Raw genomic sequence first — 18,409 nt, 5'->3', positions numbered from 1 at the left:
AAGCCTTCGAGTTGTAATTCAATATTTATTAGTTTCTTTGTATAAAATTTCTCTTGCCTTCCAAATTTCAGTTAAAAAATATTAAGTAAAGAAGAAAGGTAATGTGCATTTCCTCAGATAATACAATCACAAAGCGATTTCAGTTAATATTTAGCTTCGAGCGCCTTACTGTTAGATTACACACAAACACAAAGTTACAATTAATAAACACAATATTTATTCGCGGAAGGATTAAGAACGCAACGCAAGTGCCTCGACTTCGGTGCAAATATGCAATATTACAAATAAGATACAAATACTTATGGATACTGTCTTGAGGGCGGCGAAGTTGGCATTTTCGGCTGAACTCTGGATGAAGCGCGACTCCAAACGGCAACAATGTGGGAGGACAGTTGAAACGGGCGGGCAAATTTACATTAATGTGCTTCTCGTGGTGTAACAATTTTCTCATGTAACAAATTTACTGCCTAGAAATGCGTATTTAATATTTTTTAGTCTGCTCTTTAGTCCAGTCCAAGCGGAGTCCTCCTCGGAGCTGCTCAACACAATAGGGCGAGCAACAGCGAATTGGGTGGGTGCAGCCGAAATATTATGACAATTATTTCTATTTATGACAATATTTAGTGGCGACGACAGTGCCTTGCAATTCGCATATTGCTGCGCTCTTTTCGGGAGCAGTCTGCTTGTGGGACACCCCTGGACTGGATTGGTTTATGTGGAAATTCAGCCTTCAGCCGCTCAGTACTCAGTTCGATTCGGGCTTGACATTGCGTCGCAGGATGGCCGCTGCGAGGTCCTGCTTCATGGCCGCCTGTTGGCGCTGATCGGCCAGCGATTGTGTGCTCCTTAGTCCGTTCACGATGTCCTTGGTCTTGCCAAAGTAGATCTCGTTCAGGGTGTTCCTGATCTTGTTCTCCATCTCCTCGACCATCTTGCCAATGTTGGCGATGTGCGGCGACGACTCGCTAACGTTGGCGTCCTGCTCCTGCTGCCGGGTGAGGGATCCGCCCAGATTCATGGTGCCCGAACCCTGTTTGTTGGTCTGCAGCCAGAGCATTGCCGTGGAGGTGAGCTTGTAGTGGGCCGTCCTGCCGGTGGTCTTCTCCTGAACCTCGACCACATGGATGGAGTCCCAGCAGCCGCGGATCATCTTGCTGCCATCTCCCGCCTTTTTGATCAGTATAACGGCGGCAAACCCGTGATCCAGATCCCATAGGTAGACGGAGGAGACGCCTCCCTCGTAGTACATCTCCCTGTACTGATCGAAGGCATAGTTCGCCTCGATTTCCAGTTTGCGCAGTCGTTCCGAGGGCATTTGGCCATCCTCCAGCGGCGGATAGTAGGAGTTCGACCAGGGCGATCTGTAGGAGTCCCCATCCCGGTTATAGTCGCAAAGCAGATAGTCCTTGCCATGCTCTTTATCCTTGGCGATCTTCAGCGGCTGGTCCACGGAGGAGAGCAAGTCCTCGCAGAGATCCGGGGCCAAGTCTATCAGATCAATGAGGTTCTTCTCGATCTGCTGGGGCGGCAGCCTCCGCATCAGATCCAACGCACAGTCCATCTGCATTTCCGACTGAAAGAGAAGAGACACCAGTGAAATTGAGTTTGAGTCACTGCACCGATAAGAGAGCTCAAAAATCACTCCGCTTTTCACTGCCACCCGGCAAACAAGGGATTACCATATATGGGCATTATTTGAGGCCACAGGCCGCCGCCCCTCTGGAGGTTTTCTCGGTGGATTAGGTGTCTTGGTAATCTTTGGCTTGCAGAATGGGCGGTTCCGACCAAAATCACCGTTTGTTGGCCTGCTTTTTTTTTGTTACTAGTGTAGTATTACTCACCATTTTGTTACTTTCTGCTTTCCCTTGTTTCGATAGTCTCACACTGTTTATGTTATGGGCCTGCGTTCGCTGGGCAGGGCCGATCTTAAACTATAGCTAGGATTTCGGGCTTATATTGCAAGTGATTGCACTAAATTGACTCTTTTTCCTTATTATTAGGATTTTTTATTTTTGCTGTGGTGTGCTAGAGCTGGAAAACAGCCCGATTATTACACAATATCGATCACTTTGATGGGGCATCGATTGCTTGCTCCATTTGGGATATCGATATCTTACCCGCTAACTATCGAGCGGAAATATTTGAATATTAATATGACGGTTACTTTTTAAAGTAATTCAAAAGTCAATAATTTGCAGTACACTTTATAAAAATAAACTTTGGCACCCAATCCGGCCGAAATAAAACCATGGTCTTACTTTTATTATATTTTAGCAACAAGTTTATTGAATTTAGTTTTCGTTCATATACTTTTATGCTTAATTCCATTCTGGTTGCCCATTTCCTCTCCGTGTTTTGTGAGTTTCTGTTACAATGCGTTTGGTTTGTGTGACTGTGGGTTTAGCTTACTCGTAGTTTTTAATATGTTACACAAAAATGTATGGCATAATCGTAAGTTTTTATCCGAGTTCGTGTTTAAAATATATATTTAAGCTGCTTCGCTTGCGCACTCTTCAGACATACATACATACTTATTTAGAAATCATATGCGTGCTCCGAAAACGTATCCTTCTGAATCGATCCTTGGATTTCTTGATTTTTACATTAATGTTAGCCAAATACGTAGCGTGTGGGATTTTGACTCGTTAGTAGTAGTAGTTCAATAAACTTAATTAACCGCTTTGGGCTTAGACTCGCGCTTCAAGTGCGCTCTTTAGGTGTATACTTCGACCATATACGATAAATGTAAAATCTCAGACTTTAATTTTTAACTAAGGTTCACTACATACAGAAATCGTTCGGAGAAATGTGAACTAAATCGAGGGTTTTCTTTCGCAGCTCTGGATTTTTAGCCAGGGTAAAAACTGTTACAGGTGACTTGTAAAATTAGGGCAGGCTTCACTAATCTCGAGTAACTTAGATAATTATAATTTGTATTTCTTAGTCGTTCTTTTGAAGTTTAATATTTCGGCTAATTAATATTTATTTATTTACTTATGCTCTGTCGCATGCTAGACACTGTGCCAATATTCGAAATCAAAAGCGGTTTCAGATTCAATAATAGTACATAACTCCATTTTCAATCGTATTTCTCGTTTCATCGTTTTTCTTTCGCTCAATAATTATGCAACACTTGCTTATCAACGCTTCGACAATCAAATGTAATCACAGTTTTATGTTTTCCTTCTTTATATAAACTCATTTTCATTTAGCTATTTATTTCACTATTTTCGCATTTCGCGTCGAGTATGTGTGTGTGTTTCTGTGAGTGTGTTTGTTGTGGCTTGTTCTTCTTTGACTTGTGTGGGTGGTAAAACTAAAAATACTTAGGGCTGGTTACTACACGCCTAGTCCTCATGTGCTTCAAAAACTCACCTAACCTTCCCTCAATCCTCAATCTTCAATCCTCGATCCTCAATCATCGATCCTCGATCTTCAACCTTTCGGATCCCATGCTTATGAACATCTCAACTCACTGATCCTTGCCATGATCGCATATTAGATTATTAATACTATTACGTATTTAGAAAACTTTAAGAATATTGCACAACTTGTGAAAATGCTGATTCCGACTGCCCTCTCGATTCGTTATAAGTTTTTAAAAATATTTCATTTAATATTTAATACCTGAGTTGTTCATAATCGTTTCGCATGATTATTACATCCGTTTTGCGGTTGCTTTCATTATTTTTTAATCGTAATACATATCGAAAAAAGTTTCTGTTTTTCTTCTTATTTTTTTGTTTTTTTTTTTTGTATTAAATGCATGTATACATCGTCGTGAGTCTTGATAATGCCCTGAGTTTGCTCCAAACGGATTTGCGTTTTTTTAAAACTATTTTTTGTTTTTCGTTTAACCTTATGCACGTAAAGTACTTCTCATTCCGAAATTCCCTCGCAAGTGGACCGTTGTCGTCTTTTTTGAATTCAAGTGGTTAAAATTTCGTTTGGGTAATTCGAAAACTTTTCAGTTCAGAACAAAGTAAATCGAATAGTTCTTCGTGGTAACTTTCATGTGTAACTCAAGTTCTGTTGCATTCATTCTGGTTTCAAAAATAATTGGTCCAAATAAAGGAAATCATAGGGGTTTAATCTGTGTGGAAACTTAACTTCAATCCTAAAAAGTCACACCAACTGCTCGTTTTTTGACCGACAGCCTTGCTTAAAATTTTAACTTTATATTTATGCCGAAAAATTTGTACGATTTCCTCTCTATCGATACCTCGCCTCTATATATATTTAATTAATTTTAATTTATCTGCTAAATTTCGTTTGTTTTTCCTGAAATTTTGTACTCGTCATTGTTCCAAAAGTTTTTGTAGTTTTCAAGTGTGACTTATACGCAATACGAACGCAATTTGAAAGGGAAAACCAAGGCGTGGGTTCAAATAAAACAATCAAAATACACACATTAAATATAATTTGTACTTCCTTCGATCCATCGTGTTAGACAAATTTACAACAACTTGATTTACACACTGAGGGGCAGGGGGAGACGTGGGAATGCTCTATATATGGGGTATATACCATATGCCACATACTATGGCGTACATACAACTAGCTTCATCTTCAAATTTCGCATTGAACTGAACTGTAAAGTTGCTTAGGCCTAAACACATTGATTTTTTCATTAAATTACTTTCGATAGTCGTAAACTTTAGTATACATATTTCGTTACATTTATGTGTTTGGGGTCAATCGAGTCCGAAATGCTGTCAGTACTGTGGGGATAGGAGATTTGGATTTGTGTTTAATTTGGTTAACCAATAAAATTGCCAATTGGGAGTGGTTTGTGTTTTTTTTTCTGGGGTTTAACATTTATTTAGTTGCATTTTGTTTTAGCATTTACGTGTTTATAGATTATAAATTTAGGTTTTATCGTATAATTGTTACAAATTAGAAAAATGTGTATAATGTAATGCGTAAACAAGCCAATTTGTTGCGATCGAACAGAACTTCAAATCATACAAAATATATATTACATCATCTGCCACTTAACTTAAACTGGGTTGGTGCATGCAGTGTTCGCTTTTCGCTTTTCCTTTTATTATTTTATAGTTATTTGAAATAACTTAGGTAAAGTAAGCATAATAGTGTTTCCTGGGGCGTATTGGGATGGGGATTGGGGAGTTGGTTCTGTTGAAGGGGTCACAAAATCATATCGAATCGAAAAGTAATCGTAAGTACAATTGGCTTGTTGAGGGGCTTTCGTGTTATTTGCTTGTTGACATTTCGCGCTAGATATTAATAGAAAAACAATTACTAACAAAAATATATAACAAAAATTACATCGAGCTCTTACAAAATGTTCGGTGCACTAAACTTCACGTTAAATTGAACTTAAATTTTGTTTTGTACGTGTGCACACTATTATTTATATAGTTACATTTATTATATTTGTATCCTTGTTACAGTTTCAATTCTGTTTACGGATTTGCTTACTAATTAATTTATACAACTCAAGGTAAACGTAACTAAGGATTACTGAAAAGTTACGAATTTACAATACACAATGCTTCTTGTTTAATTTATTTTATGTACAATAATTGTGTGATCTCGTGACATTTCGTCCACGTTTCGTGTGCTTTACTGTACTGTACGCTCTAAATGCAAAATGGCGACATTTGTGTTTTTAGTTTTAGATTAAGTTAATTACGCTTTCTGGGATTTTCCTTTCGATTCTCGTTTAGCTTGCAAACATATTTTACAAAGAAATTATTTTACGCCGCTTGTCGAAAAGTGGGGCCTAAAATCTGATTACAGATAAAAGTATTTTTGCTTTTTCGTTTTTAAATAAATATTTATGTATAATTGATGCACGTACATAGAGTGTTGCCTGTGCCTAATATTTGTTATAATTTTTATGTTTTCTTTAGCCAAAAGTTAAGCCTAAAATGTTTGTTTTGTAAAGTTTGCTTATTCACGCAAGTTTCTTTTAGAAAATTTTTTATCTTCGTTTAGCAAAATGATTTTTTTCATTTCTTTTTTCATTAATTTTTATAACCGTGTTGGGTTGGCTTTGAATTTAATTTAATGCAATTTTTTTGCTCAAATCTTGTGATTTGCCATTGGACTTGGCTCAAGCAAAAGTATACCATACCTTAATTTTTTTGTGGATTTTAATTCCTTTTTGGGGTAAATTTTGTAGCCTTAAATAATTTCTTTGTATTTTTGTTTACAGTAAGATTATAAAGAGTTACGTTTTTCTCGCTTTTCTCGTGTTTTGTTTGGTTTGCCTCATTCAGTTGCTTTGCCGAAATTGATGTATACAAATGATCTTAATCCTGGTCACATATCGCCTACATCGTCTGCTCTCTACACATACATAGTAAAAGTTTTGGATATTTTCGTATAATTAGGGTTTAGCCAAAGTTATATTCTCGTAGTTTTACATTAAATGTTTTTTGTTTTGTTTTGTTTTGCCTGAATTTCGTGGGCTCTGTGTGCTCAGCGCATATTTACATGAAAACGTCTATGGGGAAATCTGTAATCAGTAATCAGTAAGAGTGGCTTTCCACCGATACATTCTATTCTCATCCTATTCCAAAGGATCTTCACTGTGTGGGTCTGAGTTTATGAGGGTCTGTATGTGTGTCACCATTTTACAAAAAGAATAAAACGAAGTGGTAACGAAAGTATAAGTATATGTGGTATCATGCTCATCTCGTCACTGCGCAGTCTATGGCTAATTGAGGTAGTTCAGTTTACTATTGCAGTTCGATCTGGTCTGGTTTCCCTTATTATTGCTATTGTGTGTTCATGTGTGATTGTGTCTTTTGCATTTAAAATTAGTCCTCACTAAACTTAGGTGCCACTTAGCCACTAGCTAGCTAACCGATAATCGAACTAAGAACTAAAGCTTTCTTGATAGCATCTTCGATTACAGCGAAACATTCTGTGTTTCTGCTCGCGTCCTCTGTTTGTTTGTCCCATGCAAACCGAAAAATAAAATATACTCTTTAATCGTAGCAATTAAAATAATAAAAATAGTTCAAACAAGATTAAAAACACAAAGAGGTAGGTTCTTTCCTGAGGTATATGAGTTCCTGAGTTTGATTAGACTCTAATTGTAAGACGAAACGCGAAGCGCAACTAAGAACTAAGTTAACGTAAACTAAAAGTAGGTATTGTGTATCAACTAAGGTGTGCTGGTTAGTCCAATTAACCCCGACAACTAAGTAGTTACTATTAAACATTGTTTGATTGATTCACTGACTGACGGATTGATTTACTGACTGATGGCTGACCCAGCGCCAAAATCCGAGCTCCTGCGCCCCACCAACGTACTTAAAAATAAAATGTAATTCAGACTCCAGCGAACGCTGGTGGGGGTGTGCAAGGTCGGACCGGCAACCAGGGGTTAAGTCTGCTTGGATGCGAAGAGGTAGTTTGGTTCAGATATTGCTATTGCTTTGAATTTGCCTTTCAGCCCAACACGAATGCCAAATAAAATTCGAGTTGACAACTTATTCGTAAAACGAAAAAGAACTGAAAAAACAACGAAACTAAACGCCACTCGTTTGCAACTTGAAAACGATATCACAGAACAAACTGGGGATCGGGTGACACTGGTAGTCTGCATCTGCATCTGCATCTTCTATGGATAGTGTGTCTCGTGTGCGGTGTCTTGTGGTTCAACAGTTAATAAAGGTAGTTTCATGTTCAACATTTGGCTATTTTATGGACTGCTATGGACTGCTTCTAGTCTATTGCCTGGCTAACGAAAACGTGGAAATGAAGACAGTTTCACAATTGAAATTCAGTTGGGCCCTGATCAAATAAAACCCCACTCATCTCTTCTCTCCTCTCCGTTGGCGAGCCTAGTGTGTTCCTACATATGCGCTTAGTAGTTTAGGTATAGGTTTACAGGTATACGAATACATATTATATCTAGGTTTTATCATTATACAACTGAGGCCACGCATACACATGCTATGGATATATATGCGTTAATAGTAATAATAAATGTATTTACAGGCCAAGAACTTGGTAGCCTTGGCAGATTTTCTCAATATTTTCCATTGCATTTTTCTTAGATTTCCATTCTAGGTTTCTCGTTCGCTTACAACAAAATGGTTTACTTCTGTTCAGTATTTTACAGCTTTTCTTTGTGGGATTTGTTATTTGACGTGGGGAAAGTCAGTCCTTTCCCCCTTCATGTAGCCATCGAAATTATAAGAGCCGAAAAAAGGAATTTTGAATTTTTGTTGGTTGGATTTTTTGGTGAATTTTCATTTGTACGAAAAATGTTTTCCAAAGGTGTGCCAAAAGTTTGATTTTGAATTTCGTTTGGTTGCTGTAATTATTGCTGTTTGTTGCCTTTGTTGTTGCCATCAAGTTTTTGAGAACGTTTTTGAGTGGTTTTTGCGTAATATTTGCGTTTGTTAATTAACATGTTTCACACTTGGCTAGAATTATTCAATTAAAAAATAATTATATTTACTTTACGTTTTCTTTGCTATTTGCTTTTCTCGCTCATCGTTAAATATACTCTTCTTTGTTTATAAAATTTTACTAGTAGTCATTTAATTATATATTTCTTATAGGCACCCAATTTACCAATTGTTTTTACTTCGTTAGAAACTTCTGAATTCGGAATTGAATATGTTGGTTTAGATTTTGTAGCCGAAAAGCAGTTGTATAAAATTTTGAGGCCTAAACTTGAAGGAAACCATAAAACAATACGAAAATCACAAAGCAAAATGTTACTTCCTTAAAGCAAAACTCGTCTGTCCTCGAGCACAGATCCTGGAATCCTGGTGGCCGTGGAGCAGTGGTCTCCTCACTTAACCCTACTCCTGGCCCCGTTTGCCTTTTCGTATTATTAATTTAATAAAATTATGTACAAAAAAACCGGACAAGGGGGCAGACTTTCGGGTAGGTGGGAGCCACCATCTGCTCCAAGTGGTGCACTCAAGGATCCTCGGATCCTGTCTCCTTCCTAGGTTCTTCTCAGCGTTTCTCTTCTCTACTCTGTATTTTGTTTCTTTTGTTTATACTATTTTATTGTTGCAGGTACTTGTGGTTGCGGTTTTGTTGTTGCTATTGTTGCTCTGTAGTTTGTTTGTTTGTTGCATGTGTTGCTATGTGTTTGCAGTGTTTTATCTTAGTTACTCGCGTCTTATTTAATTCAGTTTTTAGGCTTAGCATTGTCGTTTCGTTTGATTTGAGGCAACTTGCAGTTCTGTGACGTTTCTATAGGAAATCAAAAATATATGCGACAATAATCTAATCATCGATCTACTCCCTCAACACACACGAATTAACAAATTCTCAACGTTTTGTTTTTGCTATGCTGGCTACTCTTTGGGCGGTACCAATCAAAAACGTTCAAACTTTTTGCATTACTATTTCGTTAGTTTAAGTTTCATTTGTTTTTCATTGTTTGATTAGCACCCTGAAAACGATTTTTCAGCCGGATTGCATTTAATTCTATATTTGTGGTTCTGTTTCTGGTTTCTTGAGTGTCCTGTTTCATACTGCCATTAATTTGGTTTGGATTTGTTGCTCTTGCTTGTGCCTGCTGCTTGTGGTTGGCTTGAAACACAAATTCGTAATAAAAATGCCTGCAAAAGGTTGGTGGTCATCAAATTCTGCCTTCTGTTCTTCGTGTGTTCGCTTGTCTGTCTGTTTGCTGTGTGTTTGGTGTGCACACGTGCACGTGTGTGGTACATCTTATCATTAGGTAGTTCCTTGTTTAGTTATAGTAATCAATGTGCCCCCAGTTTGGGGCTTCTTGTCCAGCTTGGTAGGTGGTCTCCGAGGGCAACAGCAGTTGCATCAGTAGTCATGTTTCATCTTCTTTGCGCGCGTAAATCACTCGTCTATTTTTCACTCCGTCGTTTCATCGATTCTTAGCCTAAATCGAAGCAGCTTCTTTGGGGGGCATCCTCTGGGGGCATCTCCTCGTTTCTCCTCATCCTATTGCTCCACATTGACCTTGGGCGTGGAGGTCAGAGTGGGCGTATCGTTGGGCGGTATTATGTGTGGGGGGCTGGTGGGCGTGTTGGGCATGTGATCGTAAATGGCCTCGGCCTGGATATCCGGTTCGGCTTCGGACATGTGCAGTCGGTCCTCCTCGTCCTCCGACTCGGAGAGCACCTCGATCTTGGGCTCCACTACAACGAGCTCAGATCCTGGCTGTGGCTCCGGTGGCTGGTCCTCGTCCACTTCCATGGGTCGATCGCTACCATCGCTGGCCTCCGCGTCACTACAACCATCACTGGTGGTGCCAGTGGTATTCGTTGTGGTTGTGGTCGTCGTGGTGGTATTGACCGTAGTGTTCATGGTCGAATCCATCGCCTCGGCGGCCTGTTCCGCCGCCATGGCCGCCCTGATCTGCTGCGTCAGCTCCTGGTGCATCCGCTGCTGCTGCTGCTCGTAGGTGAGCGGTTCAGTGCCCTCTGAACCGGCTCCCTCCTCCGATCCTGCCCCGTCGACTGCCTCGCCCGACTCCCCTGCCTCTGCCCCATCTCCTCCTGCCCCCGTGGTGGTCTCCGCCACCATAGCGTCCCGTCGCTGCATGCACTTCTCCAGTGCCATCTTGAGTGTTTTACGTTTGCGCTGCTTTGCCGCCTCCTTGTTGGCGTTCATGACTACTGATGCCGCTGCTGTTGCGGCTGCTTCCTATGGTGAATGATTGCTGGCTGCCGCTGTAGCCGCTGCTGATGCTGCAGCTGCCGCTGCCAAGTGTGCTGGAGCAATTGTTGCCCCCGCCGCCAATCCGATTTCCTGCTTGTGTTCCCTGGCAATGTGACGGCGCACCGTGTTGTTCCGCGTGAAGGTCCGCTCGCAGAAGGGACATGGCACTCGGATGCCCTGGTGACGCTGCCGGATGTGTGCCCGCAGATTCGTCTCGTATCCGTACAGACGATCGCAGTAGAGACACTTCAGTTTCTTACCGTCGGCCGTGTTCACGCTGTTCTTGTTGTTCATCTTGGTCGCGTTCCACACGTTCAACATGTCCGCCGGCGCAATCGACGCGGCCAGGTTACTGGACAGCGTTCCGTCCGCCTTCAGGTTCTCCAGCAGGGCATTCGGTGTGGTCGACGAGGTGTTCGAGTTTGGCGGCGGTGGCGGTGAGTACTTTAAGTTCTCTAGCTTCACGCGCAGATCCTCGGCTCCGTTCTGTTCGTTTCAAAATTGTAAATATTATTGTTCTCACCAATTTCGTTTTAACTACTCACATCTGTAGACTCATCCATAAGCTCGCGGTCGTCGTCATTAGCCTCATTGGCACTGCCATTGTTGCGCTCCGATTTCACAATGCGCTCCAAGCTACTCGTGGCGTTTCCATTTCCCGCTGTGGTGCTGGGACTATGGTTCTCGTAGCGACTGGAGAAAAATACTCGAGTTAGTTTAAGCACTTTGAGGAAAAGGACTTGGTGAATCTACCTGGACTGTGGCGATGCGCGTTCGGAGTGCATGGTGTCGGCCTCGGTGGGCGCCGTGGAGGAGGCGCTGGACGAGGGACGGTGGTACGGCGGCTTGTTGATGGGGCTGGGGCACTCGGAGGACTTGGAGCCATCCCGCAGGACGGAACCGCGCTGCTCCTGCTCGGAATACGGACTGCGGACTATGGCCCTCTTGCGCGGAGGTTCGTAGTTAATAGGCCGGTAGATGGGCGGCACATGGGTGTAGCCCATTCCGGAAGAGGAACTGCTGCCACCCGGATGCATCAGGGAGTCGCACTCCTGCTTCAAGATGCCGGTGGATCCGCCCAGATGGTGAGCAGCGCCCGCGCCGCTTCCCAGGCTAATAGGTCCATTGTTGCCGCCACCACTGCCGACTCCGTTGCCACCGATTCCAACTGCGCCGCTGCCATTGCCTGCTCCTCCGCTGTGGGAGCCGCCAATCCCTGACGCCGATCCGCTGATAATGTTGGCGCCAGCACTGCCGCATCTGTCAACGACATTCGCGCTGGCCGCTAGGGTGCTCAGGCTACTGGCCGCCGCATTTGCAGCCGCCGCCATTCCTCCGCCAGCTGCCATACCGGCCAGGCTCAACCCGTTGCCGATGCCCATGCCGGGCATAGAGTTGGCTCCCGTCACGCCTCCTCCCAGACCGATTCCGACTCCGCCGGGAACGATGCTGCTACCGCCGCTCAGGCTGTTCCTTATGCTCCGCCTGCCCGTCGGCGAGTCTAGTGGCGACAGGTCGCCCATGTGTTGTTGTGCCTGCTGCGCCGCCAGACGTCCCGTTTCCGTGGACAGACCTTTGACCTGCACATAGGTGAAAGACCGAATTAAAAATGGTGCGGAAACTAGTTAGTTACAAAGTACCCAACCCAAACACGGCGAGCTTTTTCCGGTTAACCCAGCCCCCCACGGCAACTCATTTAAATTCATTACCCACCTGCAAACTCTCGGCGGACTTGAGGAAACTGTTGAGCGCCTCCTGGGAGACGTGGACCTCGCCTTTGTACATGAACTCCAGCAGAGCGGCCATGTTGTCCGGCGTGGTCGCCTCCAGTATGATGACGCACTGGCCATTTGTGGGCGTGTTCTCAAACAGATCGGCGAACTTCTTTGAGCAGGCCGCCAATATAAGTTTGTGGGCTTTGAATACTACGCCTGAAATCGGAGAAAGGTCACATGCGTTAGAATACGAATTTTCTGATAACGAGATAGTATTGTATTAATGGTATTTTTAGTCGCATATTCTATTCCTATTCTAAGCAAGAAGTCTACTTCCCATTTCCCGATAAAAGCATCTTACTTTGGGACACACCACGACCCACAAATGGTTGCCAACAGGTGGCGCCGAACCGCCAACCGAGACCTTGAACTCATAAAAAATCATGTCAAATATATACGGGCACTCGCACATAAACACGTACACGGAGGACAATAAAAGCCGCAGCAAGGAAATCATTTCCTCGCTCCTGACTACACAGACACAATGCGAGCTTTTCATCTGCAACTCGCTCTCATTTCGGCGTTTTGCTATATGTGTGCTCTGTCTGAGTTATTATTCAACATCAATGTCGTCTTGGCTTGGTCTTGGTCTTGCTTTTGGTCTTGGTCTTGGCCTGGCAGTCTTTTGTGTCCTGGCTGTTAGTACCTGACACACAAAAACCCACCCGGCGTATACGCAATCTGCGGAAAAGTGGGTGGCACTCCGAAACTTAGTGTATGTACTTCGACGTGCTTTTTGGTGTATATATATATTCGTTTGGCTACAATTTTTCACGGCTTTCTTGTCTCTCTTTTGGGTTTTCCTTTGCCTTCACCATTTTTTTGGTGGGTGTGGGGAGTGGCACAGAAGTTATGTCTTTTCTTTTATGGGGCACTTGTTGTGTTAGCTGCGAGCATTACTTAAGCCAAATTGAAACGACACTCGCACAGCGGTGTTTTGAGATAAATACGGAAAATATAGAGCGAAAGAGCGGACGAGGACGGCTAATATTTACCGCCGACATTGTTCATAAATACATTTCAAGTTTGACACTTTTTCCCGGTGGCACTTTGTGAAATTTCTGTAGCAGCTGAAGCATTAGCAAATGCATTAAGGCACTGCTGCCTCAACCCAAATTCTTCCATTTTTCGGCGCCCTGCAGTCCATTTCGATGAAATTCAACGGAATTGTGTCAATTCTTGCCTCAGCGCTTGCCAGCTGATAAGCGGCGATAAGGAAACGCAGTTCGTGGGGCAAGACGGGCGGGGAAACGAGAACGACATCAAGGTCAAAATCAAACGCATTGCACGAGCCCCGAAAAAGCAACACAACAAGCACTCTCGGAAGTGATTCAGGCGTACGCGGCGTATGCGCGATTTGCCTCGTCACTGATTAGCTCTCGCCAAAGAGGAATTATATAATCGCTTGATTAATACAGCACAGACTACGCAAATTGCATTTAACATATGCCACATTTGTTACTTTGTTTACCCGAATGCCGAACAAAAAAACTTTTATTCGTTCTTGCGATTATGTATCAGGCGTATTTTTTGCCTTATTTCGCTGGTTGGATTTTCTAACACTTGATACAACAGAAATTGGGTCACAATCACCACAAAAAAAGCCACACACATATTACTATAGAAATTCACTTCGATATGTCTGTATGGACTGGCCTTGATAAAGAAATGTCATTATGTGTGTGTGTGTTTAATATATATATTTTTTCGCTTGTTTACGTTCTGCGTTCGTTTTTTCATTTACTCCGCAATTTGTTTTGATTTGGGGCTACTTTTGGGGTATTTTCGCTATTATGCAGTTTGGCAATAACATCGGCTCAAGTACATATAGTTTTTACGGTCAACAATTAGTGATCCAATCTAATCAAATCAAACGAATCATGAAGCGTCCAGCACGTGGTGTTTACTGAGAAAGTATGTACGTTGATTAGTGGAAAATGTCGTCTGATTTCTCACTTCTTCTAAAGATAAAAATCCTTTTGAACAAGTCAACCCCCAAAGATCCAAGTCTCTTGTTTTAGAAATCCTACATGTTACCCTTCATTTAAAAAAAAATAGCCCAAGGCGAAGCAAATGTTCATTTGGGTAAAATGCACATTTCTCAAGTGTTAAATATGCCCCGAAACCCAACGCAAAACTCAAATGAATGCATCCCTTTCAATCGCAGTGGGGAAAAATAGGAAATTGTATAAAAAACGCAATTTGTAATATCCACATGAATATTAAAAACAATAAAAAACATACGTTGTTTGCCTTTGTTTTCGCAGACGGGCAAATATTTAATGCTTCATTGCCAAATGGACAAAAGAGAGCCCGTGCGGAGCCAAATCAAACATAACAAATGCAGAATTTGGATGGACTCCATCTAAAAGCTGCTCTCCCCAAAGAAATATTAAAAACCACAATTAAAAACAGTCAAAGCCGAGGGTTAGAGAGGGAAAGGCTGTGTGTGCTGCTGGGGGTGTAACGTTCAAAATTTTAATCAAAAGTAGTACCACTTCGATTGATATGAGTGACAACGGCAACCGAGGAACCGGAAGCCAAAAGGGTTTCAGGATTTGTCTAGGGCTTTTTCTTTTTTCGGATGGGGTAGTTGGAGGTGGAACTGGGAACTGTCTGCGTATGAACCCCCAGCCATTCCAGGGCCCCCCTAATAATCCCAGTCAGCTCTGCTTTTCCCACTCATTCAATCAGTGAAAAACAAAAATCCATACTTACGCACACATGGCGTATGGAAATGCTTAAAGTTCGCTGGAAATTCTTGCTGAATTTAAAGCAGGAAACAAGCTGCTAACTGGGTGGTTTAAGCCAAGGTTAAGCTCGAAGAAAAAAATACATAAGGCAAGGAAGAACCCATAAAGTGCCATACATACTCTACATAATAATCATAAAAATAAGCCAAGATGCTCCGACATATAAACACCCAAGGAACCGGCGACGAAAAATATTTAAGCCCAAATCAAAAGGGAAAGAAAATAAGGTTAACAAGGGTCCCAAAACAGACGCACACACACATTCGCCGAAAAAGAGCTCCCAAATAACTGACCTCAGTCAAAAGCCCGAATAAATATATACGAAACGTGCAAATAAAAGTATCTACATTGTACATGTAAAGCTGCTATATAGGTTTGCCCGCATTTATTCGCCATTTAATAAGCCGGCATAAAAACTGTAGTAAAAGGCCGTAAATGAACTAGCAGACAACGGGCGGGCTAGAAACATCTGAGGGTTGGATTGGATGGCATGGGATGGTATATGATGGGTGGGATGGGATGTGGCTGACAGACAAGGACGAGACAGGCCATAAAAGCCACCTCCACTTCGCGTCTCCATCAAACAGAACCGGCGCAAGGCAAAAAGAAATCAATGTCTGATTCCCTGGCGCACCGGCTTATTAGCGAAAAATAAAAACATAAACATAAAGCAAGCAAGAAATAAGTCGATTGTACTATCTAAATTATGAGGAGCATTGAATCTCATTTGATATTGATTGTAGCCTAGACTTATTTGTCATTTAAATAGTAAGCCTAACTATGTGGTACTATTAAATCTAGCAAGTTACATTTTCAAACACTCACCATCGCAGGATAATATGACATCGGCCAGTAGATCCGATTTGAACAGATTGGAGAATGTTATTGCCAAGTTAGACGAGAAACTGTTCCACTTGAGGCAGAACTGCTGCTGCGGATCCATGGTGCCAGCAGTGGTGCTATAGCCCTGTCCCGATCCGTGGCCGTATCCTTGTCCGTATCTCTGTCCGTATCGGTGTCCTTAGCGCTCAGGATCCAAGCTGTTCGCAGGGCGCCAGAACGGCGACAACGACGACGCTGCTTTCGATGTTTTCCAATTATTTTTGGATATTGGTGATGGGGTTGCTGATGCTGCTGCTGTTTTTCAGCGGCTCTGCAAATTGATTTGTTTGTCTTCGGGTTGCCAAAATGGAATTTCGTGGAATTTTGTAGCTGCCAGCAGAGCATAAAAGCAATTCGGCCGCTGCAAATCCTTAGCCAAAGGGAATTTTGCAATTGTTTAGTTAATTTATTGTGCGTCGCCGATTTCGGTGCGAATCGTTCCGGTTCTCTAATCACTTCCGCTGCTGCTTCAATCGTAGCTGATAAGTTTTGTGTCGGCGTTGGCATAGAAACTTAACCAGAGACTGTGAGAGCACCGAATCTCAAAACTGAATCCGACTCCGAACACGCCAAATGCTGCAACGAGAATGACGAAAATTATATTGGGCGATTAGTTTTGCTTTCGATGCGTTTGACAGGGGCCCGATTGCAAATCCAGTGCCTGCTTTCTGCCCCGAAAAATTCGAAGGGATGCAGGTTGCAAAAAGGGCAATGTCTATGTCTATCTTTAAATCTATATTGTTGCCCCCTCTCTCCACCAATCGAGTAGTTCCGAGAAATACGTTCCGAACAAACTCAAATTTCAAAAGTCATGCGAGGCACGGGGCTTTCTTGGCCAAAAGCTCAAACTGCATCGCATTTGTGTTGGTAACTCTATCTTTGGCCTGCAGCATTTCCGACCAATTTATTAGAAATTAATCGAGCATTTAGAAAGAAGCGAAAACAGCCCTGCAAAAAGCCAACAAAATCAAAAAAAAAAAAACACAAGATATACGATTCAATTCTGGGAATTCTGGGCTGGCAAAGTCAAAAATGCCGCCGCTCCAAAGGTTTTGATGCAACGCGCGTGAACACACAACTTTCTGATTCCTGCCGCCTGCCTCCTGCCTCCTCTGATTTTGGCCTCGTCTACGGTTTCTGCCCCCCACCATCGTCATCCTTTCTCGATTCCTGGAAACTGCAGGTGAGGCTGCCTTTCGTCGTTGCATGGGATGCGTTTGTTTTCTTCGAATTTGTTTAATCGTTAGAAAAATGCGGCCCGCAACTTTTGTGGAAGCTGCCAAGAGCAGCAGAGCTCCCCCCGTCTCTAATTCATTTTTTTCTTCTCTTGACCATCAAAATCAACGGTTTCGTTTCAAGCGGAGAAAAAGGGCGATAAAAAAAAGATATCGGTAAAAAGCTATTAAGAAATTCCTGGGAAGTTTGCAGTTTTCGAGTCCGGCAACTGGAATTCACTCGCAGGCGTGCAGGGGAAAGTCCAAAAAGGATGCCCTTGGGGGATAAGAATGATTTAAAGATTGGGTGAAATTGATCGACATGATTTGCGGTTTATGGGGCAATGAAGTTAGAAGCTTTGGCTCAATTTAATTTGGAAGATAGTGTCTTGAAGTGCCATATAACAGAATGATAATGTCAGCTTCTTGAAAGCGTACTCATCTTTAATTCCTTTAAAAAGGTAAAAACTCCAGAGGGATCCAGCAAACCTCCCCCTTTCTTCCGCACATAAATAATCCAGAGAACTTTTACTGTCACTCGTGCGTTGAAGCATCTTTCTGCTTTAATTCCTGCAGAGCAACAACCCCAACTTGCCTTTTACAAAGCCTCCTGAAAAAACATCCTTGTTTCTGCACTTGGACAGCTTCTGGCTTCGGGAGCTTCGGGCTCGACTGTACTTTGGAAACTTCCTCGAGCTCATATCCTAATGCTGCCATTGTTGTTGTTGTTGTCAAAAGGGAATACGCAATGAAATTTACGCAGCTGCATTTGAAATGCTTTTTCAATTACACGAAATGCTCAACTCCAAAGGAGAACAGAGCAAAAAGCCCAGGCACAACAAATAGATCAAATAGTACACCGTATACCCGTCTTGCTCGCATCCAGATACTCGGACTCAGAGATACACAATACACACACAGTACACACTCGTATACAGAAAACGCACCTGAATGGCAGTCTCAAGGCGAAATCATAGCTCAGGTATCTGGTGGTAACCTATCTGCCTCCAAGACAAACAACAACAAAGGCCGCAGATATGTGCGAAATGTACAAGAAAAAAAAACAAGGCGTAAATCCTTTTCACACACACAGATACATTAGGATATGCGTTCCAGGAACAACGCACACACAAATGAAATAAAA

At 42.4% G+C, this 18,409-nt stretch overlaps 2 protein-coding genes across 3 annotated transcripts in view; both read right to left on the bottom strand.

Moving 5' to 3' along the window:
* Window positions 1-11: 11 nt before the first annotated feature.
* LOC6730599 (F-actin-capping protein subunit beta) lies at window positions 12-2,070 on the bottom strand. 2 transcript variants are annotated; one of them, XM_016179382.3, is made up of 2 exons: window positions 1,842-2,070; window positions 12-1,573 (listed from the first exon to the last, which is right to left on the bottom strand). In XM_016179382.3, exons 1-2 carry the CDS (start codon window positions 1,842-1,844, stop codon window positions 746-748), a joined length of 831 nt encoding a protein of 276 aa, XP_016023037.1. In that variant the 5' UTR covers window positions 1,845-2,070; the 3' UTR covers window positions 12-745. The 2 variants fall into 2 exon arrangements, with proteins under 2 accessions (XP_016023037.1, XP_044778249.1); XM_044922314.1 differs by lacking the exon at window positions 1,842-2,070 and adding an exon at window positions 1,680-1,698.
* A 184-nt stretch (window positions 2,071-2,254) lies between these two features.
* Window positions 2,255-18,409, bottom strand: part of LOC6730592 (zinc finger protein chinmo) — a 45,653-nt gene continuing 29,498 nt past the window's right edge. The window contains 5 exon segments of the mRNA XM_039295369.2: window positions 2,255-11,127; window positions 11,187-11,334; window positions 11,395-12,221; window positions 12,355-12,572; window positions 15,995-16,627. Coding sequence (XP_039151303.1) covers window positions 9,922-11,127; window positions 11,187-11,334; window positions 11,395-12,221; window positions 12,355-12,572; window positions 15,995-16,112 — 2,517 coding nt within the window. The 5' untranslated portion in view covers window positions 16,113-16,627 and the 3' untranslated portion in view covers window positions 2,255-9,921.

The sequence above is a fragment of the Drosophila simulans genome, chromosome 2L (genome assembly GCF_016746395.2).
Source record: "Drosophila simulans strain w501 chromosome 2L, Prin_Dsim_3.1, whole genome shotgun sequence".
NCBI lineage: Eukaryota > Metazoa > Arthropoda > Insecta > Diptera > Drosophilidae > Drosophila > Drosophila simulans.
The sequence above is the reverse complement of the archived record's forward strand: the minus strand, read 5'-3'. Positions and strand labels throughout refer to the sequence as shown.